A 25,012-nucleotide genomic window follows, 5' to 3' on the forward strand; every position below is an offset into this window, starting at 1 on the left:
ATCAGAACAGATTCATTTAGTGAACGTAAGGTGCCCTGAATTTTGATTACATAGTGCCATCTGGCGGACAAATACTACTACAACAGCACAACGGAACAAAAGTACTTTTACGATATTGTTGAGGGAGCATACTATTGGACGACACTTCTGCAAGCCCGCCTACTAGAGAACGCTCATTGGTCCACTCAGGTGTCAATCTCCACGCCGGAACTACGCTTGCAGAACCATCTGACTGTGGCGCAAAAATGGAGGATAACATTAAAGACCTCAGCCGACCTCAGATGTATTTATTTGGTAAGCTAAAATAAATCTATACATTGTATAGTCATACACGTGCAGGCAAAAATATTGTGCAATAATGTGATGTTTTATGACGTGCATGTGATTGATTATTTTTGTACAATAAAGAGTGTTGGGGCTAATGGGGCTAGCATCATGCATTTCTAATTACCTTTGTTTTTAGCCAACCGCCACACTAATTGTTACTATGAGTTCAATTATTATTATTATTATTATTATTACCATGATCATGATTATTATTGTGAAAGGAGACCAAGACTTTTCCTGTTTATTTTTGCTATAGTGTATTATTGTGTAGTGTATTGCTGTATAAAGTTTTTTTTACATGTTTATGTTGTGAGTGCATGAAAAAAATTGAATGTATTTTTGTTTTCATGCAGGTTGCTCGTTGAAAGGAGATAAGAAAGAGCACAGAGTTGAGGTGGATGATGATGAGGCTGAACATCAGCTGTCACTCAAATCGGTGAGGAAGATTTCATCAATTCAGCATTAATACATCAATTTTTCCTAGGACATTCATGGTATTCATATTTATGACATTTAAAAGTGGAATCACATTATATATACTTGACTTAGAATACTGGTAAAGATAGTACTAGGCTGGTTTTCTGTTATGGATAATCGTGGTTCTCTATATAACACTGATCAGAAATCTGTTTGCTGTATCTAAGTCTATTACTGCACACTATACTGTCCATCATACACTACTTGTACATAGAACGCGTTTGTAAATTGTGTTTAGTGTTGTGTTGCTTGTATCTACTTGTCACTGTGTTAGGTGTTGGTCTTAAGTGAAATCTGACACTATTTGGTTTGTGCCCCTCCAACACGTAATGGAATAACATTGAACTATTTTGACTTGACGTTAACATTTAGGTTTTGCTCATGAAGCTCACTTGGTAGAGCAATGCGAGCAGGTTGTGGGTTCAATCCCAGGGAACACACATACATACTGATAAAATGAACGTATGCACTAAATGCACCGTAGGTCGCTTTGGATAAAAGCGTCAGCCAAATGCGTGAATGTGAATTTGCTAGAGACTTTTATCCAAAGTGACTTCAAACAAGTGTTTTATATGTATACATTTTATATCATTTTGTATGTTCTTTGAGAATTAAACCCTGTGACCTTAGCATTGCTGGATGAGACACAGGAACAGTTGCTTTACTCTTTTCATCTGTGTTCTCAGGTATGTTTGGGGGCAGAGGCAGAGGATAAATTTCACACCGTGGAAATGGAGGGATTGACGTACGATGGCAAGACAACTAAAATCACTCTTGCTGTACTGAAACCGTCTGTTCTGCCTTGTGTAAGTGTGCAAGTCATTTTTACCTATAACCTTGTTTTTCTGTTGCAGATGTTTAAAATATGTTGTTTTTTATTTAAAGCTCAAAATGTTTATTTTCCACATTCTGTTTACGTTCAGTACATATATAACAAGCCTTGTTAAAGAAATTATTATTGGCAATGATTTTGCTAGTTAGTTTTATACCGTGGAGTGATGCCTGTTTATAGTTGATTTATGGTATTGAAAGAATGCGTCTAATAAAAATTCCAGCTGTGCAGAGGCTGGTCAAGTTGTGATTGACAGATTGTTTTTGGAAGGGGCAGGGTAATAGTTGCATCATCAGGACGGCAGGCACATACTCTCCATGACATTAGCGCGTGTTTGCCTCTGTTTTATATCATCTATGGAAAGTATTTCTGAAGAACCCTGGGAAGAATTGATGTTACAACCATAATCTAGGGTTTACCACTTTTATTTTTGTCTTCTGATAGCTTTTGATGAACCATTGGAGTGAGTATCACAGTGGGCGTAATATCAGAAAATGGAATTTTAATGGTGCTGTAGAAGGTTTACAACAAGTCTTAACTTTGCGGTCATCATCTTTAGAGGATAGTTGCTGTTTCATCCATATTAGTAAGACCTTAAATACATTTTGGTCATGTCTCTATGGGCTTTCATTCAGTAATCCCAAAATTAGAACTCGCCGCAGGATATCTCGCTCAAGAAAAAAGAGACGAGCGGTAATTGAGCCTTAATTACAAGGTTTTGTCTCGATTGCTCGGTAGACAATGGACTCATCAGTCAGCGTTTGTGTTGAAACGGATAATCTGTGATGATTTCGGACGGGAGGGATTGCTCGCCATTCAGCGTAATTACAACAGTTACATAGCTGTCATTTAAAGCATTAACCAGACCATTGCGCCCTCAGCTGTTTACATCTGGTTGCCATGGACGCAAGCGCGGTTGCCTGGCGCGCTGGAATGTTCATTCAGAACCTTTGGCGGCGGCTTGCACTTGCAGAGTTGCGCAATTGTGTTCTTCTGACAGAGTTGATGTTTAGCTGTAGGCCTGTCTCGGATATACTGGCATGGTGCGATCGGGACGGATCCCAGTTGTGAAGTGTTTCTGGGAAATGAAAATCTCGTTCGCAGGATTAAATGCTGTAACCCAGTGAAATCGGGACATCGTCAGACTGTGGTTGTTTGTGAGTCACGTATCGTCACGTTTTAACGTTGAGGCAAAATGTGCCTGACAAGGGAAAGTAACCTCATTTCTGTGTGTGTACGTTCAGCAGCCAGAACAGCAAAAAAAACAAGATGTATGTTGGTTTTTAAATGATGTATGATGCACTAAAAAATGATGACATGGATGGTGATGTTATTCCGTGTCAAATCAACCAAATTTTGGAATCTTCTTCCCTGGCTAAAATGTTTGATTCTGATGATAAAGATGTTTCAATAGTGAAGAAAGTATAAAACGCTATTGGGTTTTGAAAATGGGTACAATTCTAAAACTGGCACATTGAGCTACAATGAGATTTCTTTATCTCTGGGATCATTGAACCTTAAAGAGTCTTATAAATGAAGATGCCTCTAGTCAAGTTCGTTAAGAACCAGATCCTCCCTAGACATCATTGGCGTGTAATCCAACATGGATTGGTAAAGTCAACTGATTCTACCAATAGATGCACCAAAATTGAAATAATAAAGATGTCCGTCAATGAATACCATGGAATACTCTGTAAATATTCAACCATGGCATTTAATCGTTCTGCGTTCTTCATCATTGAAGCATCTCTTTATCCAGGATAAAAATGAAACCATCAAAAAAATCTTTGATCGAGTCGAAACAGAATGAACCTGCAAGCGTTTTTCTTTGTGTTAAAGACTTACAAATTATTAAAGAGATCAATGTCTGTTTATACTGTATAAAAACGTGTGTATGTTCTCTCTAGTTGAGTCTCGGGGGGTTCGAGGTCACGCCTCCCGTGTCTTTCCGCCTGCAGTCAGGAGCGGGGCCGGTCTACATCAGCGGTCAACATTTCGTCAGTAAGTACCTTTTGTGTGCGTTCATCTGTGACCTGGAATCTAATTATGTATTAGAAACTATAAAAAACTATTATAAGAACTCAAAACACCCACGAAGACCGTTCCATAGGTGAACCCAGACAAGTCAACGTTTTTTCTCTTTTCTTGTCTGTTTTGAAATGTCTTGCTGTACCTCATGTCCATGGAAGTTTTCAGCTGACCGAAAGATCCCTGAACCCTCCATACAAACTCCAGTCCAAAATGAATCAAACTGGCAACATGTGACATCATCTGCCTTGATATAATCCCTTCCATATGTGTGCTCGAGTTCAGACGCTTTCCACATGTCCTGCGGACGTTAAACAATCTCAGCGTTTTACACTGCAGTATCGATATGTCAAACCTGCATTGGTTTTGTCATACAAACATGTTCATGTTTAGTCCTTGACCCCGTTTGCATCGGGCGTTAAGATGCGTTTCACGTGAGCGGAGAATACAGGTGTGAACGGGGTTCAAAACGCTTTGTGATCGAATCACATATGGAGGTAGTCAAAATGGAATGTAAGTGTTATTCTGTCCCGACTGACTCGCTGTAAATCAACCTCTGCACTAAAACGTGGGTTTTAACTTTGCTCCAGAAATCCAAACAAAAGTGGTCACAAGACACGCATTGTACTGGCAGGTGTAAACTACGATGTATCTCATCTGACCACCTGAAACGTATCTTAATACCAGGTGTTAACAAAGTCCTTGTGTTGTTTTGTGATGTTTGATCGGTGTGGTTTGTTCAGGCACAAAGGAATCGGATGATGAGGACGAGGAGGAAGAGAATAACACATCACCAGTGAAGAGACCGTCCAACATGACCCTCGTGAAAGTGCCTCAGGTGTCCAACCTCTCCTCTGACCTCAAACCACAAAACAAAACTATTCATTCACACCCACAATTAACACGTGAAGAGGTTAACCAGTCAAAACATGTCATGTGCATACGTTCTTTTGCGTTGGCTCGACTACTTGTGGAAATAATTCAAAGGCTAAAAGTGTAACATACTGCCGCTTTAAGTCTGAAACTTTCTAACAATGCATGAATATCTTGTTTTTAAACTTTCTTGAAATTCATGAGAAATGAATGCAGATCAAATCATCTGGATATCCAGAACGTTTGAAGGGAAACTGTAGAGTTGCCATGTTGACTTTTGTGGAATGGTGATAAAGAGACACAATGTTCAATACACACTTAATCCTCAAGATAAGTGTCAGGAACAAGCAACAGCTTGCCATCGTGTGTCTGTTTGAAGCGTGGTGCTCTTAAAAATCATCTGAGAGTTTTTATTTAAACAGTCAGCCATAAGAGGATGGGTATTTCTGTGGTTTTACTACAGTAAAGGGATGTGGTTGTGATTTAAAGTGGTAAATAAACACTCCAAATGTTCGGCCTTTTTGCATTTTTTATGATAAAAATAATCAGTCATGTTTAAAAATGTAAATACAGAAAAAAAAGGTTTCTTAAAGTAAGCGTTTGATTTTATGGTTATTTGTTAAATGTTATTTTCTTTCAGTAATGATGTTTGGTCTTTTTTTTTAGAAGAAGAAGCTGAAAATGGACTCTGATGGAGATGAAGGCTCAGATGAGGAGAGTGAGGAAGGCGATGATGATGAAGATGACGACGACGACGAGTGAGCATGAAAATTCTGTTTGGCTTTCTAAATTTGTGCTCCTTTCACCGTAGGTCTGTCACAATATCAAAATTTCCCTGCAAGTTTATCAGAGCCACAATAAATCACGATCACAATATCATGATGGATCTATTGAAACGAAAAAATAAGTGATGCTATCAGTTATAAAGTTTGTATTAAAAACTGCATACTTGTGTGTCTGTCTGTCTTTCTAGGGACAATGAGAAAGAAAAGGCAGCGGAAAACCCCCCCGTCAAAATGCCTCAAAAAGTGAGTCAGTGCATAGAAGTAAATGTAAAATAGCTTTTATCCGTACTGTCCTGACTGAACTGAAGGAGACATCTGATTGGCCAGCAGGTGCCAGTCTCAGCCTGAGCGAGAGGAGAGAGAGCGGAGATTAACATCCCCCCTCCCAGACACACACACGCACATTTATCACAAACTCTAATTATCCTATCAAATTACAGGACACTTGTTCATTCGACCTGTCTTTTCACCTAACACACGTTCTGTCTCTCACATTCATGCGTCATCTTCAGAACACCTCGTTTGATTTGTCTCTCCATCACGTCTGTTTGTTTGGAGCCACACTTTCTCCTGTCTGGAGTATAATAATCATATTTGTCCTCTGCAGGCCAGACATTTAAACAGACAGCGTGACTTCATCTCTCTAGCCGTCACTTGCTCTTTCTCTACCTTGCTTCTCTTTGATGTGCTAAGACTGTGTGTCAAGGACTTTGGCTTGGAGTGTGAAGGTGGTATGTATGCGTTGTGTGTATGTTGTAGTAATCTGATGAAAGCTACTAGAAATGTTTTTCGTGATCCTAAAAGCCTTTTGATCTGGAGTTGAACGTCTGCATGTTTAAAACAAGTTATGTGAAGAAAAAACATATACAGTATAAATATACATATATTCATTTCTTCACAAATGTTATTTAAAGATGTTTTTGAAGTGAATGACCTGGACCAAATAACGAGGAGCTCGTAATAAATGCAATTTTTGTAGCATCTTTACTGCACTTGTTATTTTTAATATAACTTGTTTGATTACATTTGTGGTATTTAATTCTATAAATTGTATATATATATATACATATTTATACAGTTTTGTATGTGTGTGTGCTTGAAATTATGTTCCTGCGTATTGCGTCCTAGCCTTAGCAAGCTTTTGTGTGCGTTTAGACATCAAAGCGTCAGAGTTACATACCTGTTCTGTGATGACTCATTTCTGTCCCGAGGGGCAATGACAACCCCTCTCCATCTTCTGACCCCACCATCCCCACTGCTTTCTTCCCTTCCACGCCATTTCAATCTCTCATTTCCTTTGATGGTCTTTTTCTTGTTTCCTGCTTGTTTTGTGTTTTTTTATACAAAGGCTGCAAATACACAAAAAGAAAAGAGAAAAGTATCTTGATGATATTTTCAATAGAACTGATTGTGTGGTGGATTTAAGGGGTGAATTAAACAAACTTGTATATTTGCCTCAATGACATTTTGCCAATTTGTCAATATGACGCACATACAGGGTTCATAAAGTGTTAGGCTGTGCTTTTCTATAAATTACTGCTCTTTTTTTATCGCAGCTTTCTGACAGGCAGACGTAAAACATTGGTATATTGTATTGTGTTACATCGTCTCAGAATCACTCTGTTTGCAAAGATTATCTGCTGTCATGATCCTAACGCTGAGCATGATGGGGTTGCCATGTGTTAAATATTCTCTGCTCAATTCAGTCACGGGCAGAGGGATCATGATGTCTCTTTATCTGTTTGTTTTTGCAGTCCCCAGAGAAGAAGAAAAGTGCAAATAAACAGAACGGCTCACCAGACAGGAAAGCAGCAACACCAGGAAAATCTCAAGATCAGGTACCACAACTCGCTTTGACATTAGCATTGTATTCATCCAGATGAACACCTCAGGTGAAGCATGGCTAGATGCAGTCCTGATGATTATTTATGACGCAAGAATAGATTTGGCATCAGATCCGAGCTCAAAAAGATCTTTCTGACTCGAAATTCTGGCTGGATAATGTTTGGGTGTCCGATTTGACTTCAGCATTTACATTGCACCTCCACTTGGCGCTCCTTTACCTCTTTGCATTCGCACACTATATATCCTCGTGTTGTCTAGCTAGGTTCGGGTTGAAGCCGTCTGGAGTTCAGGTTTTGATATTCAGTCCAGATCTCATTCTTCAAATGCCGTTCCTACCAAAAGTCTACCAGAGCTAATTCTTAGCAAACATGCAGGTGCAGTTTGTGGCGGTGTCTCAGAGAAACCCGCAGGATAATGAGCCGGTCTGTCTTTGTTTACGATCAGCCAACAATGTCAAAAGCAAAATGTGAGTTAGACCAGCAGTGCCCCGAAGATAAATGTGTATAACAGCGTTCAAAGGTCCAGCTGTGATTAGCTGAAAACCGCCCAATCTTAGGAGGACGCTACGGTCCCAAATCCACAAAGCCATTATTTCTGTATCTTTTTATTTTTTCAAATGAATGCCTTTAATACGCATTTAACAGTCGAGGGTATTAGAGCAAACATCCTCGCATTCAAAGGTTTTCTTTCAGGTCATGGAAAAGGGCCATCATATTTTCCCATGCACGCACTCTTAACTAGCTGCTGGTGGCAACAATCCCAAAATGTCCAATTTGAAGGGTCATTTGTGGTCCTTTTTAAAATAACAAACTACTCTCATAGCTACGGCCTTCTGGCAGGGCGTCCACTGCCGGGAATCTATAAAGCCTTCACCAGACTTTCTTCTAATCACATCTTTTCCCCTCGGACCGGCGCTCATGAAGTCGTGTGGGGTGGAACCGTCTTTTGATGTCTTTCTTTTCTTTTTTTCACTGCTGCAGTTGTGGTGCTCTATCAGAAAGACAGAAGCGAGAACGTTGGTCACACTGAGGTTAAACATTCAGTTTGAGGGCTGGAAATAAAAAGTGAATTCATTTACTTCATAGATGAATCGATTTAAATAGTGTGGAGTATTAACCTTACCACTGAGTTTTAAGATGAAGCAATTGTTTATTCTTTTGTGGAAGCTATAAGAAGTAAATTGTGTTTAATTGCCGAATTCTATGAAAGATCAGAGATGACGCTGTTTCCATGGAGACAAGAATCGCTGCAAGGGAGTTCCGTTGTGACTTCCCACTTTCTAGGGACAGTACGTAACCGTATATAGGCCACTTCACAAGATGTAAACAGTGTCAGAAAATGAAACCCGAAGTGTTTCTGGAGCAATGTAATTTAATTATCTTGCATATAATTGAAAGATGTTGTTTAAAGGTGTCCTGAACTGGGCATGTTTATTGTTTTATACTGTTGAATGAGATCTACTTATGACGTTCGAGTGGTTTTTACATTTGAAAACATCAAAATCAATAAGTAATAGGCTATTTTCTACCCGGGTTTTGAGGCCGTCTCATCAAACGCTCGGTTTTAATGGGCATGCCGCATTGAAGACTTGGAAGTAAAGGCCCACTGCTATGATTGGATAGCAGTTTGCGTAGTAAACTTAGTTGGAGCCTTCTGTGAATTTGGTTAGACACGTAACGTTAGGTTACACATTACACATTATCAGGACATATCAAGCGATCTCTAACAAAGCAATAGTGAAGCATAGTACAAATATGTTTTACTCACATAAGATTGCTGCGCCATTCCTGTCGGGTTCAATATTGACTACACAGCACTGCTTTTTAATTTAAGTCTCTCCGCAAATCCAGAGCCTTGTTCACAAAGGAATCCATGGTGAAATGACACGAACAAATGCTCAATGTTTCACCCACATGAGCAGGAACGTACTTAAAAATAAACTTCAACTACGCATTCCTAATATCAGAGTCCGAAGGAAGCGACTGTGCTCTTCCACAACCAGGCGCTGCACAATGTTGCATGTTTGTTGCTTGGTCGCTCTAAATAAAAATAACAGATGACATCACATATGACATGGGGCTAGCCGCCCTCGAGAGCCCTTCGCTAAAGTGACAGGTTGCCAGATCTTCACAGAAAAAATAAGCAAATAAAGACAAGACAAAAACAAACCTTAAAATGCAAATTGTTTATATATTTTCTAAGACTAAAAATTCTTAAAATCTGCAACAGACCATTTATTAAGACCTAAGTGCCGAGGCTTTTTGATCTAAGACCAAACGACAAGCATAAAAGCGCTTATTAATAACAAACATGGCAACACAGCAAAAGAGCGCTGTGTGATGGAGCCTTACGAGCATAAACACAACACATCAGCGCATATCAGCAGTTTAGTTTAAACTGAAGGACAAAACGAATCTTTAGCCGAAAAATATGTTGCTATGGTTACCAGTTTGTCGATCATCACAAATGCGGGAGTGTGTACTATGTGTGGCTAAAGTCATGCGCGAACCAGTGGGCGGGGCTAGAGAAGTAGTCGTTGATCATTTTTTGTGGAGGCGGTGTTCAACCTAACTATCATAGATAGGTGCGTTCCAGGACCTGGCGTTCGCTGAGCCTGGTGTCAAAAACAGTTGTAATCTCAGTAACAAGGACGTTTTCAGTTCTGACACTTACAGGATGTTCGCTTGAATACGATTCCCTCTTATATAACAAAATCTCGGGTTAAAATTGTGGTTTTAATTCATGGCTCCTTTAACATTTTGATTCGGTTATTAATATTCTGTCTATTTTGTTCAAACGTTTCTGAAGTGTTAAAAAACTAAAACAGGAAGTTCTTCTGGACCAGCGTTGTTTGTGTCTTCTGGATACTTCATATACACAACTCTTCAAATCTCGAGGGTCACTTATAAACTATGTTGTAATTTAGAATATGCAGAGTTGTTTTATTGGCATTTATTAGTTTATATATAAATAAGTATATATATAAAAATATTTCATGTATTACCATGAGATGCTTTTTTATTGTAGCTCATATTTATTCTGATCTTTTATTGCCTGATTTTTTTACATTAAGTCATCCATTGGAAACATTTTCATTATTTTTGTAATGAAAAAAACAAAAACAAATACAAATGTTTCATCTAATACGATCCATTTAGAAACAGTTTTATTATGTGCTTTGCACAACTTTTGACTACATTCTAAACAATGCAGAGTTATTTTCTACCCATGGCTGGGTCAAAAAGGACAAACCCAACCGTTTGGTTATAAATTAACCTGTGCTGGGTGGTTTCTGGGTTGCCATTTTTGACCCAACCGTGGGTTGAAAACAACCTGTTTTTTAGAGCACTAAAGCATATGCTTTCAGATAAAAAGGTTTTCAAGAGAACGTCTTCACTCAAGTAACCCTAAACTTTTTAACAATAGTGAAAATACAATATATGAAAGTCTTTTAAAATCGAATAAGTCATATGAATTGCTTCATGCAATGTGCAGCTCATTAAAATACACAAATTGACAATTTTCTCTCATTTGAATCATTTGAGCTCAGATCCTCAGATGTTTATTAAAGAAGGAATCGCGATGACTATTGTGATTAAGGAATTATCAGATGTACATACAGTTGCGAAAAAAATCAAGAGACCATTCCAAGATTTCCAAAAGTTCAACAAAATCAAACCTGACAAAGTCATCCAACAGCAATGTGAAAGACTTGACAGCATGACAAGACGCATGACAACTGTGATAAAAATCAAGGTTATAAAAATTCATTTTGAACTTCTCCTAAATTAAAGAGTTGCTTAAAAGTGAATTTCAACTTGTTTTCTTTGCAGTATTTGAGGTCTAAAAAATTAAAGAGCTTCTTTTCTGTTATTTTCACCTAGTTTTCTGCAAATAAATGCAAAAAGAAACAATATTTTTATTTGAAATTTGGGAGGAATATTGTTAGTAGTTCACAGAATGAAACAAAAATGACCATTTAACCTAAAGGCATACCTATAATAAAATAATTTTGAAATGGTCTCTGCAGTTGCATGTCAATCAGGCTTTTCCTGTCAAACATCCCAAAGCAATTACCTGAAAGAGGCAGGTCGGAATAAGACAGGTGACAGACAAAAGAGAGAATAAACTTTCCCCACTTATGTAAATGTGTCTGGCCTCTCACCCTCGAAACACACCCCCTCGGGAAGGATTTAAACCATTCGACCTAAGGTTTTGGCATTCAACCCCGGACCACCTTTAACACAAGCACCCTCACTCCCCTTGGTGACGTCTCGACGCGTTTCTCATTGCTCCTGCATGCAGTTCACTTGACCTAACAATGTAAGACGGGGTAAGCATGTCATTACCTTCTTAGATGGCTGTCGTGAGGAGTGCTAATCACCTAGTGTATGAAACAGCCAGGGGGGATGTGTGTGTGTGCACATTCGCCTAATGCCATAATGGCCACGTTCAGATGCAAGACGGCGGTTGTTAAAAACCCGATGAGATCAGACATTCAATCTTTCAGAGACCAGACAAACTTGTCAAAACCGGCACACTTCTGCTTCCGGTTGGCCTCACATCAGTCTGACACACACACACACACACACACACACACACACACACACACACCTCGTTTCCGGTGGCCACTCCCCTGAGATTAGAAATCATTAGGGCTTGGTGTCCCTGCAGGCCATGAGGAGAGCGGAAACCGTGTGCTCTGTCATTAAAGCATGGCAGAAGATGCGTTGCTCAACTTTGCATTCTCACATATATGAGCTATTAAACCAGCGCTGCATATCTGAATGAGTCCAAGAAGAGAATTGCATTCTTACATTTCACACAGAACGTTCAAGAACGCGTGGAATGCTTTTCGAGACTGCATGTGCACGTAGGAACATGTTTACGCAATAGTATGGGACATAAAATGTGATTTGGGAATAGCATGGCCGCTGTTTTGCTTTGAGTTATGTGTGACGGCAGTCTCGGTTAAATGGCAAATTTAGTAGCTGATGAATTTAGCAGTCTTTGAGCACACATATTCCACTTTAATCTCAGTTATGATTTCAGATTGACCTTTAAACTTGTGTAAAGACAGCGAATTGATTTTTGTTATTAACACTTGGGCAAATGTTGTTGGCGATGCTGAAGATGTTGATGATGCTGATGATGATGCTAAGACCCAAACTGGGATACATGGGGACCAAATGATGACTAGGTCTTTTACAGTACTACAGTTTTGCAAGTTCATTATCCAAATTTTGCTCAATCATAGTTGTACAAGCAATGCTCATGCGGTTTTAAAATATATAACCAATAGAATTGTAGCAATTACAGTATGGGTTCGTGTGCCAGAATGAACTGTAAAAGTCAGTTCCTGTTATGTAATCTTCATCCTAACATGAGAACTTTATTAGTAGTAGTAGAGCTAAGAACATTAACATCCCATATTGTCAAAGGTCAGAAAAGAGTTGAATTGATGTTCTCAATCACCCCGTAGAGTCAGCGAGGGCATACTGAGGTCTGCGTGTGTGTTTGTGTGTATGGAGGACAGCTGATTACATCAAATGCTAGCGTGCTAATGATTAAGTGCCGTCCCTTGGCATCTGTAATCAGCGTCTGGCGTAGATTAAAAAGCTCGCTCCGCTCTCTGTCTGTCAGCTGTCTTAACTCTACAGCTGTCCTTTCCCAACAAAAAAGACAAAAACGCCCTGCGATATAATGGCTCCACCACACCGGGCCTCGCTGGCCCTCTGCCAGTCATGTGTGTGTGTGTGTGTGTACTTGTGTGTTGTGAGCGCACTTGTCCTTTAATCTGATACCTTTTGATCTATCGCATGCTCGTCAATCGCTACAGAGGATTATTTATTTTGTTCTGAGAAGGAAAGACTGGAAGACGTTGTTCTTTACTTTATGTTCTTCCTCTTTTGCTTTCATCTGGCAGAACCCAACGTTAACTCTGACCGGGTCAAAATGGGTCCAGAGATGCGACCCAGGGTTTTTTCACACTCCAGTCCTCCATAAGCTCAATTGGCGAAGCATTGTGATAGCCACGAAACGTTCAGGGGTTCGATTCTCATGGACGCTGATTTAAAAAGGGTGTTGGGTTTCTCGGTTTACCAGTCCTACGGTAGCATTGCGATGCTAAAGCTTCAAAATACCCGCGATGCCGCTCTACTTTTTAAACTGTAGGATCGTAGCGCAGTAAGTAATGTTGCATATTAACATTCATTTGAACACTTTGTTGCCTTTGCCTATTTCCCTCCTAAATCAGCCGTTTTGAAACGTCGAAGGATTCATTGACTCAGTAAAAAAAATTGACGCCACCTACTGGCCATTTTAGTTTCACATTTAAATTGAGCCTAACGTTTCCCTATATCAACATTGCTGTTTGTCACATGTGAAAAAATGTTCTAGGGTACTTTAGTATTTACTACAGTATACTTGACTAAAATTCCTAGACACTAGTGTTTTTGAGTCTTTCCAAAGTAAATATTAAACTATACTACGGTATTTGCTACAATTTATCTAATTACTATAGTTAATACTACAAAATATTGTAGTGTACATTAAAGAAGTGTAATGTTTTAATGTGTACTTTCGGGGGGTTTCCACTGGGTACACTACCTAGTACCTGATACTTTTTTTAGTACCGCCTCGGTTGAGGTTCCAAGCGTACCGTACCGATATCAAAATGTGACGTGTTTACACACAGATCACTGATTGGCCAGAGAGAATCTTTACCAGCGTCATTGGCTTTGCAACACAAGAATACGCATTTTAATACGTAACATAGGTGTTTCGATATATGCTTTGTGACTGTAATATAGAGATTGAGACCCTTAACGCAATGCTAAATGCAAGATTAGCTTACCCTCGTGCGCCATCGAGCAAACCAAATGATCGTTATCTGCTCTTTGCTTTAAGATTTCCCAAACTCTCTGGTATTTTTATGAAGTATTTTGTTTTGCTCCCGTCCGCCATCGATATGCTACATTACCCCTGTGTTGTTTGTTTGTTTGTTTGTGTCGCGTTTATGAGGATGCTACGGCAGTAGAGGCCGCGCAACTATGAAGATAATTTTATAATCCGTTATAGTTATAATCCACTTATATAATTGCTGGTACGAAACTGCAGTGGAAAAGCAAACTGAGCCGTAGTGAAGTGAGCTGTACCGAGACGAGACGAGTTGTACTAAACCTGACGGTACCATGCAGTGGAAAAGCACCATTACATTACAAAAATGTTTTCATCTAGATCTGCGTATTGAGGAATTGTTGGTTTATTTTGTAGATTTAAGTTTTGAACACCAACTACTTGGTATCATGATACGATACCTACGTTGGAATAATATCGATAGATATGTTTATGGTACCATGACAACCCTTACAGTATGTATTCTATGTATAGATTGAATGCAGTTCAGGTAAAAGCGCCTGATAAATGAATACATATAAATGTAATAATTTACAAAGAAATCAATTAATAAAAGATAAAAGATTTATAAAAGATCCCGATTCAAACTCTTTGGTTTTGTGGTCCACTTTGCTGGCAGTTAAGTTTTAGTCCTGTTCAGGGTAGTTTTTTGTATTATTTGATTTCTTTGTAAATTATTACACAAGTAAGAAATGTGAATTCTTGATTTTGCCGTGGCATTGAAAAGCAGGCGGTGAAGTTTGTGCATAAAGCCAATAGAAAAAAACGTTGAGGATCTGGACATAGTTAACCACGGTTTTGTTACGCTCATTAGGGCCGGTTGGTATGACCAGCATGCAACGCTAGACATTTGTCAACCAGCAGAGACATCTCGGTTATGTACAACAGAGAAGCAAATGAATCAAAGTTCTGTTCATTTATGTAGTCTAAAATTCATTGGCTTATTCAAAAATAGCCACTCTTACATTATGTATTTTATTTATCATTATAAATAAAACATTAGTAGCAAATAATGATCACTTATTGTGATATGTACTTGAACCATGATGTAAATTTGCTCAAACTATGATATCGCATTCATTTAAAAGCATGTTAGATGCAAACCGCACCCTTACATTTATGCATTCAGGAGACGTTTTTACATGCATTCTTTGTCCTATTTCTTTCCTCTCTTGCTGTGAAAAACATGACTTTGTCCAGCGATGTAACCCTACAATCATTGTGGATTCCTGGCTGGGCTGCATGCACGGACAGGCCAGCGCGTGCGTGTGTGTGCGCGCGTTGACATCAGCGTGCAACAGAGGGACAGTATATCTCCGACACATCAAAGTCACACACACCTGTGCCCAATGAGCATGCACACAAACACAGACACATACATGCTCTCATAGTGGGTGGACACCAGATTCTTTGGTGAAGTTGTAATATTACAGACATTTACCCCCGCAATGTCTCTGACCCTCTTTATGTGACCAACTTCAGCAGCCACATAAAACATTTTCCTCGCAGCGCGCCAACAAAATCTGTTTCCCTCCAACTTGGAGGCGTTTAGCTGGTGCTATAAGCGCGGTTGATATGACAGGAACAAAGATCACAGCGTGAATTGTTTGCAGATGGCAGTGTGTGGATTGTCAAGTGTTAAGAAAGCCATAGTCTGAACGTTTTCAAATGCATTTTGCTTCGCTGTCCTAGTTTACTAGCGGTGCTGATGCGTTGAGTTGTTTGATATTCCTCGACACGTTTACTGTAATCTCCTCAATCACAGTGTTTAGGAGTGGTTCTCTTAAGTATTACTTTGTGTTTCTCTTTCTCTCTTCCAGAACAGAGACGTTGTTCTTGCCTTGCAGGTGTTTTTTAATTCAACAGGATCTTTTGTTTTGTTTTGATGTTTGCGTTCAGTGACTGTAATTCTGTATTGATGTTGCATTGCTGGATAGCATTAAACTACATTTTAAGGGTGGGCGAGTTTTTCACAAAAGTATATTGTTAAGTTGATAAAAAGAAGGCGTCGAGGTCATTCGATTGAAAAGGTTCATAGAAAACCTACAGTGCATTTGACTTTTCATCAGGGAATTGAACCCATGACCTTGGCGTTCTCTGGTAAATGCCTCTTTTTAATGGTTCCGGGTTTCTCAGCAGCGGAAGTCGTCATAGTTGAGTAAACTGAATGGGAGACTACCACAAATATATTTTTTGCTTTCTTATTTGCTCAAATAGAGAAAATAAAGAAAAACCCCTGTTGAAAAAAAACAGCATATGCTGGGTTAGGGATGTTTTGATGCTGGTTTGACCATCTTAAACCAGCACAAACCAGCATCAAAACATACCAAACCAGCATATGATGGTTTTTTTCAACACTTCAACATAATGAAAGAAATAGAGAGAGTCTGATGACGGCAGTCAAAATAGAGAATGATGTCAAATTAACCGTGACTTCCATAGACGCTGTATAAGAAACTCTCTCGCGTTAGCGTTAACTATTTTTTTATAATTCGACGCAAAGGTAATATGACACAAAGTTTGGTGTTATAAACGCATATTTTTTTTAAAGGGAATATAAAAAACTTTGTAGGATTTACGATGCTGATGACCGTTGAACGCATCATCACAGTCTTGTGAAAAACCTCCATTGAGCTATTCGCAAAAGAATAACCTGAATAGATCATTAATCTGAAATTTTACGATTTATAATAGTTCAAGTGATTTTATTGCGGCCAGCTAACTCATTCATTTATTAAGCGTGTGATTCTTCTCATTCGCAGACACCACAGAAGGCAAAAGACAAGTCTGCAGCAGGGCCTTCTGGGAAATCTGCCAGCACCCTGAATCTGAGCGACGTGAAAAACAAACTAGCATCAGCATCTAAAGAGGTGTGTAAAACGCACATGTCGTCTTCCGTGTTGCGGTGCATCTCTCTGCTAACTGTGTTTCTGTGTTTGCGTTTCTCTTGTAATCACACACATGCGGTTGCTTTAGCCGAAGCCCTGACATACAAACAAACACACACACACGTGACATGTATTAACCACAAGCAGGCCAGCTCAGCAGACCGTGGGGTGGTCAGATATTAATGAGGTGTCTTAGTAACAAGGCTCTGGCCGGAGGGGGAATGACCACCCGTATGACATCCCCATGTGCCGGGATTAACCGGCCTTCCTGAGCCCACCTGCACACTTCCTCAATCAACTAAAACACGTGGATTCACTCGCCGCCCCCTAACCTCCAACTGCACATGGAGACCACCCCGTCTCTATCTTCATCATCTTCCTTTTCTCCATTAGAGACGATCTTTGTGCCTGTGTCATGGCATCGGCATGTTTTTACAACGCTGTGCTGCTTCACTGTATGCCAAACAAAATGCATGTGACCACACACCATGACAACGGAATCAGACAGGGATGAGATGTTTTGATTATTGAGGAAAATGTGACAACTTGCTAAATAATGAATTATGCAATGTGCAATATGATAACAAAGCTAGTGAAATCAGATTGAATTCCTCTGCAATCGGCTAAGTATTGAAATCATTAATTTATTGCATATCATTGCTATTTGCACATTTGCGATATTTTGATCATTTCTATATACTGTGTCTTGCAGTCCTATTGATGAGTCAAAATGATCGTATGTGGTAATTAGGGCTGCAACAACTAATCGATAATAATTAGGGATGCACCGATATGTACATTTTGGCCGATAACGGTAACCGATAATTCTTGAACATTGGAAGCCGATAACCGATATATTGGCCGTAGACATATGCCCGGTTAACCAAAAATATATATCACGTGATTTATGCACAACTGGTGAGTGAAGTACGGTAAAATGCTGCTGCATCCGAAAGCCAGAGGGCGCTCTCGTGCAGAAACTCCAAATACGCACTGCAGAAGAAGACCATAACACACGTAGTTCTAGGAAATGCCTAAGGACATGTTTTTATTACGGATCCTCAAGCCTACCCAGGTATTTTCATGATAATAAAGTATATTTATAATGATCATGTTTTACGGGTTTTGCTTTTTTAAATGCAAACTCAAACTCGCACTGCTTTTAGATCGAGCAGCATTTCTACTGATCCCAGAGACGTGCTTCACGGATAAGCTACGCATCAATAAAATAATCGATACCTTGCATTATCGCAGCCAGCTCGGTTTCAGCAGGATTTAGTGGTAACCGCGGTTAACCGGGCACATGTCTAATTGGCCGATAAACACTATCTAAATAGTAATATAACATTTTCTGAGACTGAAAAGTCTTTTTTCCCCCTGAAAATCATGTATCAAGCCTACTTTACACTAACTAAAGATTCTTTAACTTTTCTGGTATAATTTTTATTTAATAAACAAATTATAGATGTTCTTCCAGAGCAACCCAGAAAGGTGTTCTCAATAGCCACAAGTCTAACAGGTCTCAAGACAGAAAGCATTCATACAGCAGTCGGCTTCAAACCACTTGCGTTTGTTTCTATTATTTACACATTCATAAATATCTACGTACTACATGAACAATGTTTTGCTTAAAGCAGTAAGTGAAAGATCATGATAGAAAGACATTACTGTACTAGATTTTAACTGTGAGCAGCGTGTAGCTGAACTGGTTCAACCAGAGGAAATTATTAATCATTTATCGGCTATAATATATCAGCCTAAATTTTATTATCGATAAATCGATAATTTATTGTGCATCCCTAATAATAATCGATAATGAAAAGAGTTATCAACGAGTCTGGTGGTCTGTGACGTCACTTGCGAGCTTCTTCCCTTTTAAAATGACCGTTTTAGACGTGTCTCTCTGTGCAGCATGAGCTGCGCAGTTTTAAAGTCAGACGTGTCTCTCCGTGCATGCATATCTCCGTGCGTCACAAGTTGCGCAGTTTTAAAGTCAGACGTGTTTTGCATGCATCTCTTCAAGCTGCGCAGTTTTAAAGTTTAAAGGGGAGAGGTGTTTTAAATGACAAAATTAAAGATTATATTAGTAAAACACAATTTGTGGTGTTTGCACTTTGTAAAGTACGTAATAGACTAAATAGCCTGATTTTGGGGGTTTATTTAGTTCAGAGGTGGAAAGCAACAAAGTACATTTACTTGAGGACTGTACTTTACTTAAGTGTATTATAAGCAAAAGATCTAATTCAACTTATTAATCGGAAAAATAATCGTACACATTAGCAAAATCTAGTGGTAATTGACCACATGCACAGATTCTGTACTTAAACGTGGAGTTGAAAAACGCTGTAATATTCCTTTAAGACACCGCTGTGCTTCTTAAAACTCCAACAACAAGGGACCAACCGATGTGTAAGTTGTGTTGTAACATCTAGTTTGTAACTGTAAGGACTCAGCGGATAGATTGTGTTGAGCAGATCCGATGATTTGTGTCCGTGTGATTTCATTCGGTCTGCTGTAGATAAGGCGAGCTGGAATTACTGTAAAGGCCACGAAAAATATGCCTTCACTGAAGTGCGTCCAACGCCGAACGACTCGCCCTGTTCATCAGCACAGCAGAGCTCTGGCTCGCGCTCAGAATGATCTCAACACTTAGCAGACAGACACGAGCGATGAAAAAGAGCCATTTCATTTCTTCACAAATATGTTATGCTCCACAGGGGAGGCCGCTTCCAAAAACGGAACAGAAGTTCGAGAACTACGCTAAAAGCTCGTTCAAGATCACAGATAAACAAGTGAGTATCGTAAAGCACTCTCTCACTCTGGCTAGCTTATTTCTTCCATTCGTAAACTTGTGTCCAGCCCTGAAGATTATATTTGACATCATATGTCAGCTGTACAATGTACATTTTATAGTACACGTTAGCTTTACAATTTACCTTTTACATGTCAGCTTTACGGTTTATATACTGTATATATCACACATTAGCTTGACAGTTTACATTTTACATAACATGTCGACGTTACAAGTAACATTACAGGCAGCTTGATAGGGACTCACATTTTAAGGTCACGCTGACCACTTTATCCCAGTAAAACCTATTTATGCTGTTTCTTCACCAATGAGACGAGAGAAAACCTCTAAATCTTGGTTCCTAATGTGAAATTGAGTTTACGTATCAAGAAACATCTGTGTGTGTAATTGTACAGACTAGATTCAATGCTTTGCGTCTTGTAGTTTAGCGGGCTGGTCGGGGGTGACATGCCGGTCTTTTTTATCAGTGGATGAAATATGTACTCAACGACCTCTTGGCGCTCAAAAAAAGCAACAAAACAAAACAGGAGGGATCTGTCAGGACCGACATGTCTGGCTGTAATTTAAATGCCTCGTTTGCTCATTCCTCTATCTTTGTTTCTTTTAGTCTTAGTTTTTCTTATGTGTCAAGATGGGTGTCGACCAGAAATATTGAAGTAGTGTAAACCAGCCCTTACGAATAATGACGATTGGGTCAAAAGAGAAAAACATCTCTTCACTAAAGCTTACTGTCATCTCTGCTGAGGAGTTGTGAGCGAGAAAGTGTAAACATCAGCGGAACCAAAAAATTAAAGCCTGTTTTTAACCATTAAGATTTGATTTTTAAATAGTGCCATTATTTTTATGACAATTTTACCCAAGATTCTCACTTATTTTCTCTGACCGTGTAGCTCCTATAAGCCTGTTTATTATTTAATTATTTATTAAATGTATAAAATTAGCTCGTAATGGAGTAAAAACTTAATAAATATTTGAGCAAGCATTTTGTCTGCGGTGATTGTACTGTTAACATTATTCGAACATCAGTAAACACAACTGCGGCAGGATTCACAAAACATTCTTAAGAAGAAAATTCTTCTTAACCACCGTATTTTTAAGTCATACGTTAGGAATGTTTTGTATTCCCGAAAAACTTCTTAAGACAGTTCTTACATTTATTTCTCAAGATCGATTTACAAAGCATGTCATTTTATTCTTATTTATTATTATTAAAAATGAAGATGTTATTAAGAAAATATTTGAGAACTTCTTTAGAAGGAACATTCTTATGAGCTTCCTATAATTTATCTTAAGAACGATTTAATATTTTTATATTTTATATCATCCGGCCCCCGATCCTTAGTTTTCTACAACATACTATAATCATGAAAACGTTTAGTTTCTGTTGCATAATACGTAAAGTATTTGCTGTTACGTAATATTAATGTCCCTTGGAGCTGACATATTTTGTCTTTATTAATATTAAACAGACACAGTTTAACACCTTAAGATTGTAACATTTGAACAGCGGAAAAGAAAATACTGCATGAATCTTCTCTGGGTACTAGGGATGTTCATATTGACCGTTTAACCTTTAACCGATAGTAAAAATATTGACCGTTTAATGCTATGAGTTAAACGAATTAAAGTTTTCTTTTTTAAAGTTAAATAATATTAATAATATATTTTTAATAATAGTAATAATACTTTATTAAATAACTATTAAATCATACTTGTTTTTTAGTTTTCTGTAAGATGAAAGAAAAATATGCTATACGTGTGTTAACTCACCTAGCGTGCAGGCGCGTGCGCCCGGGTGTAAATGCCCTCCGAAACGTTTTCAAAACAGATTATTCGTTATGCTGCTGTTTGCTTATTAAAATAAATCTGTGAAAAAAATGTTTGGATTTTTACCGTGTCACAGACCCTCATCAACTGTACCTGTGTCTCGTTTCAAAGTCTGCGTCCTCCGGACGTCGCATACGAAGGCGAATGCGGCCTACAAACCTGACCTCCGGTTTATTTAATTCCAATTTAATATTAAAATCTTATCAGTTAACGTTAATGTTCGTATAACGAGTGTCGGTTCTCGGTTCTGGAAATTAACCGAAATGAGCATCCCTACTGGGTACCTTGTGTCTGTTATGAGTGTCCCGGCAACGTTTTACTGTATGTTGTGGATAAATTGTCTCAAATTTTGCTTTAAACTATCCAAACACACTTCCATAGACTAACTTTAGAAAAAAAGCGACTGATAATATGAGGGATGGTAACAGACAGCACGACAGCTCTGTAGGATCTGAAGAGCGTGCATGTTTATCCGAGTTCACGTAAGGAACTGTCGCATAACTTCGTGTGTGTTGATGTCGGTAATCGTGACATTTCAAGCAGGTGTTCTCTCACGTGTCGAATGCCTGTGTGTTTTCGAGTCAAAGCGGCACTGCAGGCGAAGACGTGCAAGACATCTTTGTCAAAGCGAGGCGCTAGTCATACCCTCTGGTATGTACACCGACTGCCCCCCTCTCCTCCGAGCTCGGCGCTGTAGTTATACCCCAGACGCGCCGCTAATGTGAAGCTTTCCGTTCAGACTGACTCACACGCCTCTAATTATTAAGCATCCAAATGAGTCGCTACATCAGAGAAACTCTGTACCAGCCTCTGCAACTGATCCTTCTCCCCCTCCTCCTCTCTCCTCGTTTGTTTTCTTGCAGGTGATCAAAGACCTTTGGAACTTTGTTCAATCACTGAAAAAGTAATGGCCGCTGTGTGCAGAAGTCTGAGGTCGGCCGGTCGACTGCTTCAGCTGTGATCCTGCACCCGTCCCATCTGAAAATCATCTGCCTGATGCTCTCGCTGTAGAGCTTATGGAGATTTCATGGTTCATGTTTTATCTTTGTTTCGTTTTAACAGTGAGCGCAGATTTATTTCTGTTTCTTTTAGAAGAACATTATTGAAATGTTTTCGAAAGGATCTTATCGTTTTAAAGTCACGTTTAAGGGTGAATCTCACGAACGTTGTCCACGTGTCCACCTTTTGCTTTATCTCTAATTAAAAGAAAGAAGAAATAGTTGTATTACTTTTATGATTTTTGCACCCCAACGTGACATTATTGACCTGACAGTTAAGCTTAAGTCGTAATTGAGATAACTGTTATGTAAAGTAAAACATTTGTTTTATAAGATGTCAGAGATGGGCGCTCGAGTTAGTGACTCGGACTCAAGTCGCATTTTAAAAGACTTCAGACTTGACCTGAAATGACTTCAGACTTGGCTCGACTCGACAAAAAGGACTCGTGAATATTGGAATATAAAGAAAGATATTAATGCGTACAGTTTTTTTGTATCTTTCTTCATTTGTAGACCTGTAAAAGGCAGACACGTTCAGCTAGAATCTTAGTAGTGTCCCTGGTTTTCCAAACATCATATGTTTTCTCTTTATAAATAGGACTTTTGAGTATGAGACTTTTTTCAATAAGGCATGAAATGACTTGAGACTTGACTCGGACTCTAGCTTGTCCAAAGACTTGTGAACATCTCTGTCTTAAGTGTTGTATAAATATATAAGGGTATATTTGTTGATTTATTGTCAAATTGGAAGTAATGTAATAAAAAATATCCAAAACTTTTCAGTAATTTTAGAAAGAAACATGCTTATTATGATGAGAATAATGTCACCAATGCAAAAAAAATGAATGGTCTTTAAAAATACAGATTTTTTGTGAGATTCACCTTTAAATACTTAAAATAAATAACAATAAGTTACTTAAATAATTAAGTTTATTATGCTTTGTTTGGGGGTCCTTTTAAATACATGCAACGCTTGAAATGGTCTCGTGTATGTGCGTTAAAAGAAAAAACACTTCCAGCCCAAAACTGACCTCTTGTGCATTTGAAACGCAGAAATGACTTTCTGTGAATATTAAACAACTGAATACTTCCCTTGCTTTATGTGTAAAGAACGCAGGTGACTTTGCTGAAGTTTAATGCTAAAGATCCGTCTAATTTCAAGAATTCTGAGTTCCTCCTGCATTGGGTGTAGTCCTCAGGTTTCTGCCCTGCTACGATCCATATGGCCTTTATCATAAACAAACTGTAAGCTTGAATGCATTTAAGCTTTGCCCTCATCTTAAGTGCTATAGACGCTCGAGAGCCTCAGAAGTTTATACCTCGATTGTTAGTCCCTAAGGTTTATAGAATGAAGCTTACGCTTTAGTGGTTTTATTTGCGTACAAAGCAGTTTTATTATGTTAGTGTTTACCCCTGCGTAGTTTATTTTTATCAGCTGTCTGTCCTCAAGCAGTTTTTTCTTTGACGCATGTTGTGTTGCTTTAATCCTGCTTTAACACCTCGTCTGTGCTGCATGCGAGCGGCGCGTCGCAACAAAACTACATCAACCTCACTATCATCAACACTGCAAATGCACAGTTTTACATACAGCATAGTTCACTGTGTATTAAAGGAACAGTTTAGTTTTGTTGCATCGTAGCACTCTTATGCGGTCCAGATGAGGTGTCTTGCTTTGGATGGAAATGGAGATAAATCAGGTTTAGTTCATTTATCAATGAATATTCTGTAACCAGCTTTTTTTCTTGTTTTCTGTAATCAGTGTGAAGTTGATTGTACTCGGTAAAAACACCAAGTACACAAGCAAACAGGTGTTTCAGTGATTCTCTGAAAAGTAATAAATTGTTCTTTCTTTGTTTTCTTAATATGGTCTGTTCCCAAATGCTTTTGTGAAACAAAGCCCCTCCCACACACACTTCGGCTCTCTTTTATTGGCTACAGGGTTTTGACAGAGAACTGTGTACGTTTACAATGGAGTACAAGCGTACTATAACAGTAGGTACTATGTAATGCCTACTCGTTTTAATAGTATGCAAAGTACAGAACATGCAGCATAGAAGCAGTGTGCTCTATTTCACACATTTTGGACGTAAAGAAATGCTTCCTACGGAATAGCAACAGGTTTTCAAGACACAAGTAGTCATGTCTGTCCACAGTGATAATGCCGCAACTCTACACAATCAGTGTTGGGTGTAACTATTTACTGAGTAATTAGTTACTGTAATTTAATTACTTTCCCTTAAAAAGTAAAGTAAGGGATTACTCTTATTTTTTTCTGTAATTTACACTAATTAAACTAAATACTGTGTAATGTGTACAATAGTGGAATTGACATAAAAAGTCTAACTTTAAAATGCATGCATTAATGTATCTTTTTCACATTTGTAATACTTCAGTCCGTTAAT

At 38.7% G+C, this 25,012-nt stretch overlaps 1 protein-coding gene across 1 annotated transcript; it reads left to right on the forward strand.

Annotated features, from left to right (window-relative positions):
* The first annotated feature begins 205 nt into the window (after positions 1 to 205).
* npm1b (nucleophosmin 1b) lies at positions 206 to 24,472 on the forward strand. The gene is made up of 11 exons (XM_057349997.1): positions 206 to 294; positions 681 to 763; positions 1,491 to 1,610; positions 3,544 to 3,637; positions 4,408 to 4,502; positions 5,204 to 5,295; positions 5,511 to 5,565; positions 7,077 to 7,160; positions 16,848 to 16,955; positions 19,691 to 19,765; positions 22,476 to 24,472. Exons 1-11 carry the CDS (start codon positions 246 to 248, stop codon positions 22,518 to 22,520), a joined length of 900 nt encoding a protein of 299 aa, XP_057205980.1. The 5' UTR covers positions 206 to 245; the 3' UTR covers positions 22,521 to 24,472.
* The last annotated feature ends 540 nt before the right edge of the window (positions 24,473 to 25,012 follow it).

Source organism: Triplophysa rosa, linkage group LG13 (assembly GCF_024868665.1).
Source record: "Triplophysa rosa linkage group LG13, Trosa_1v2, whole genome shotgun sequence".
Taxonomy (NCBI): Eukaryota; Metazoa; Chordata; class Actinopteri; order Cypriniformes; family Nemacheilidae; genus Triplophysa; species Triplophysa rosa.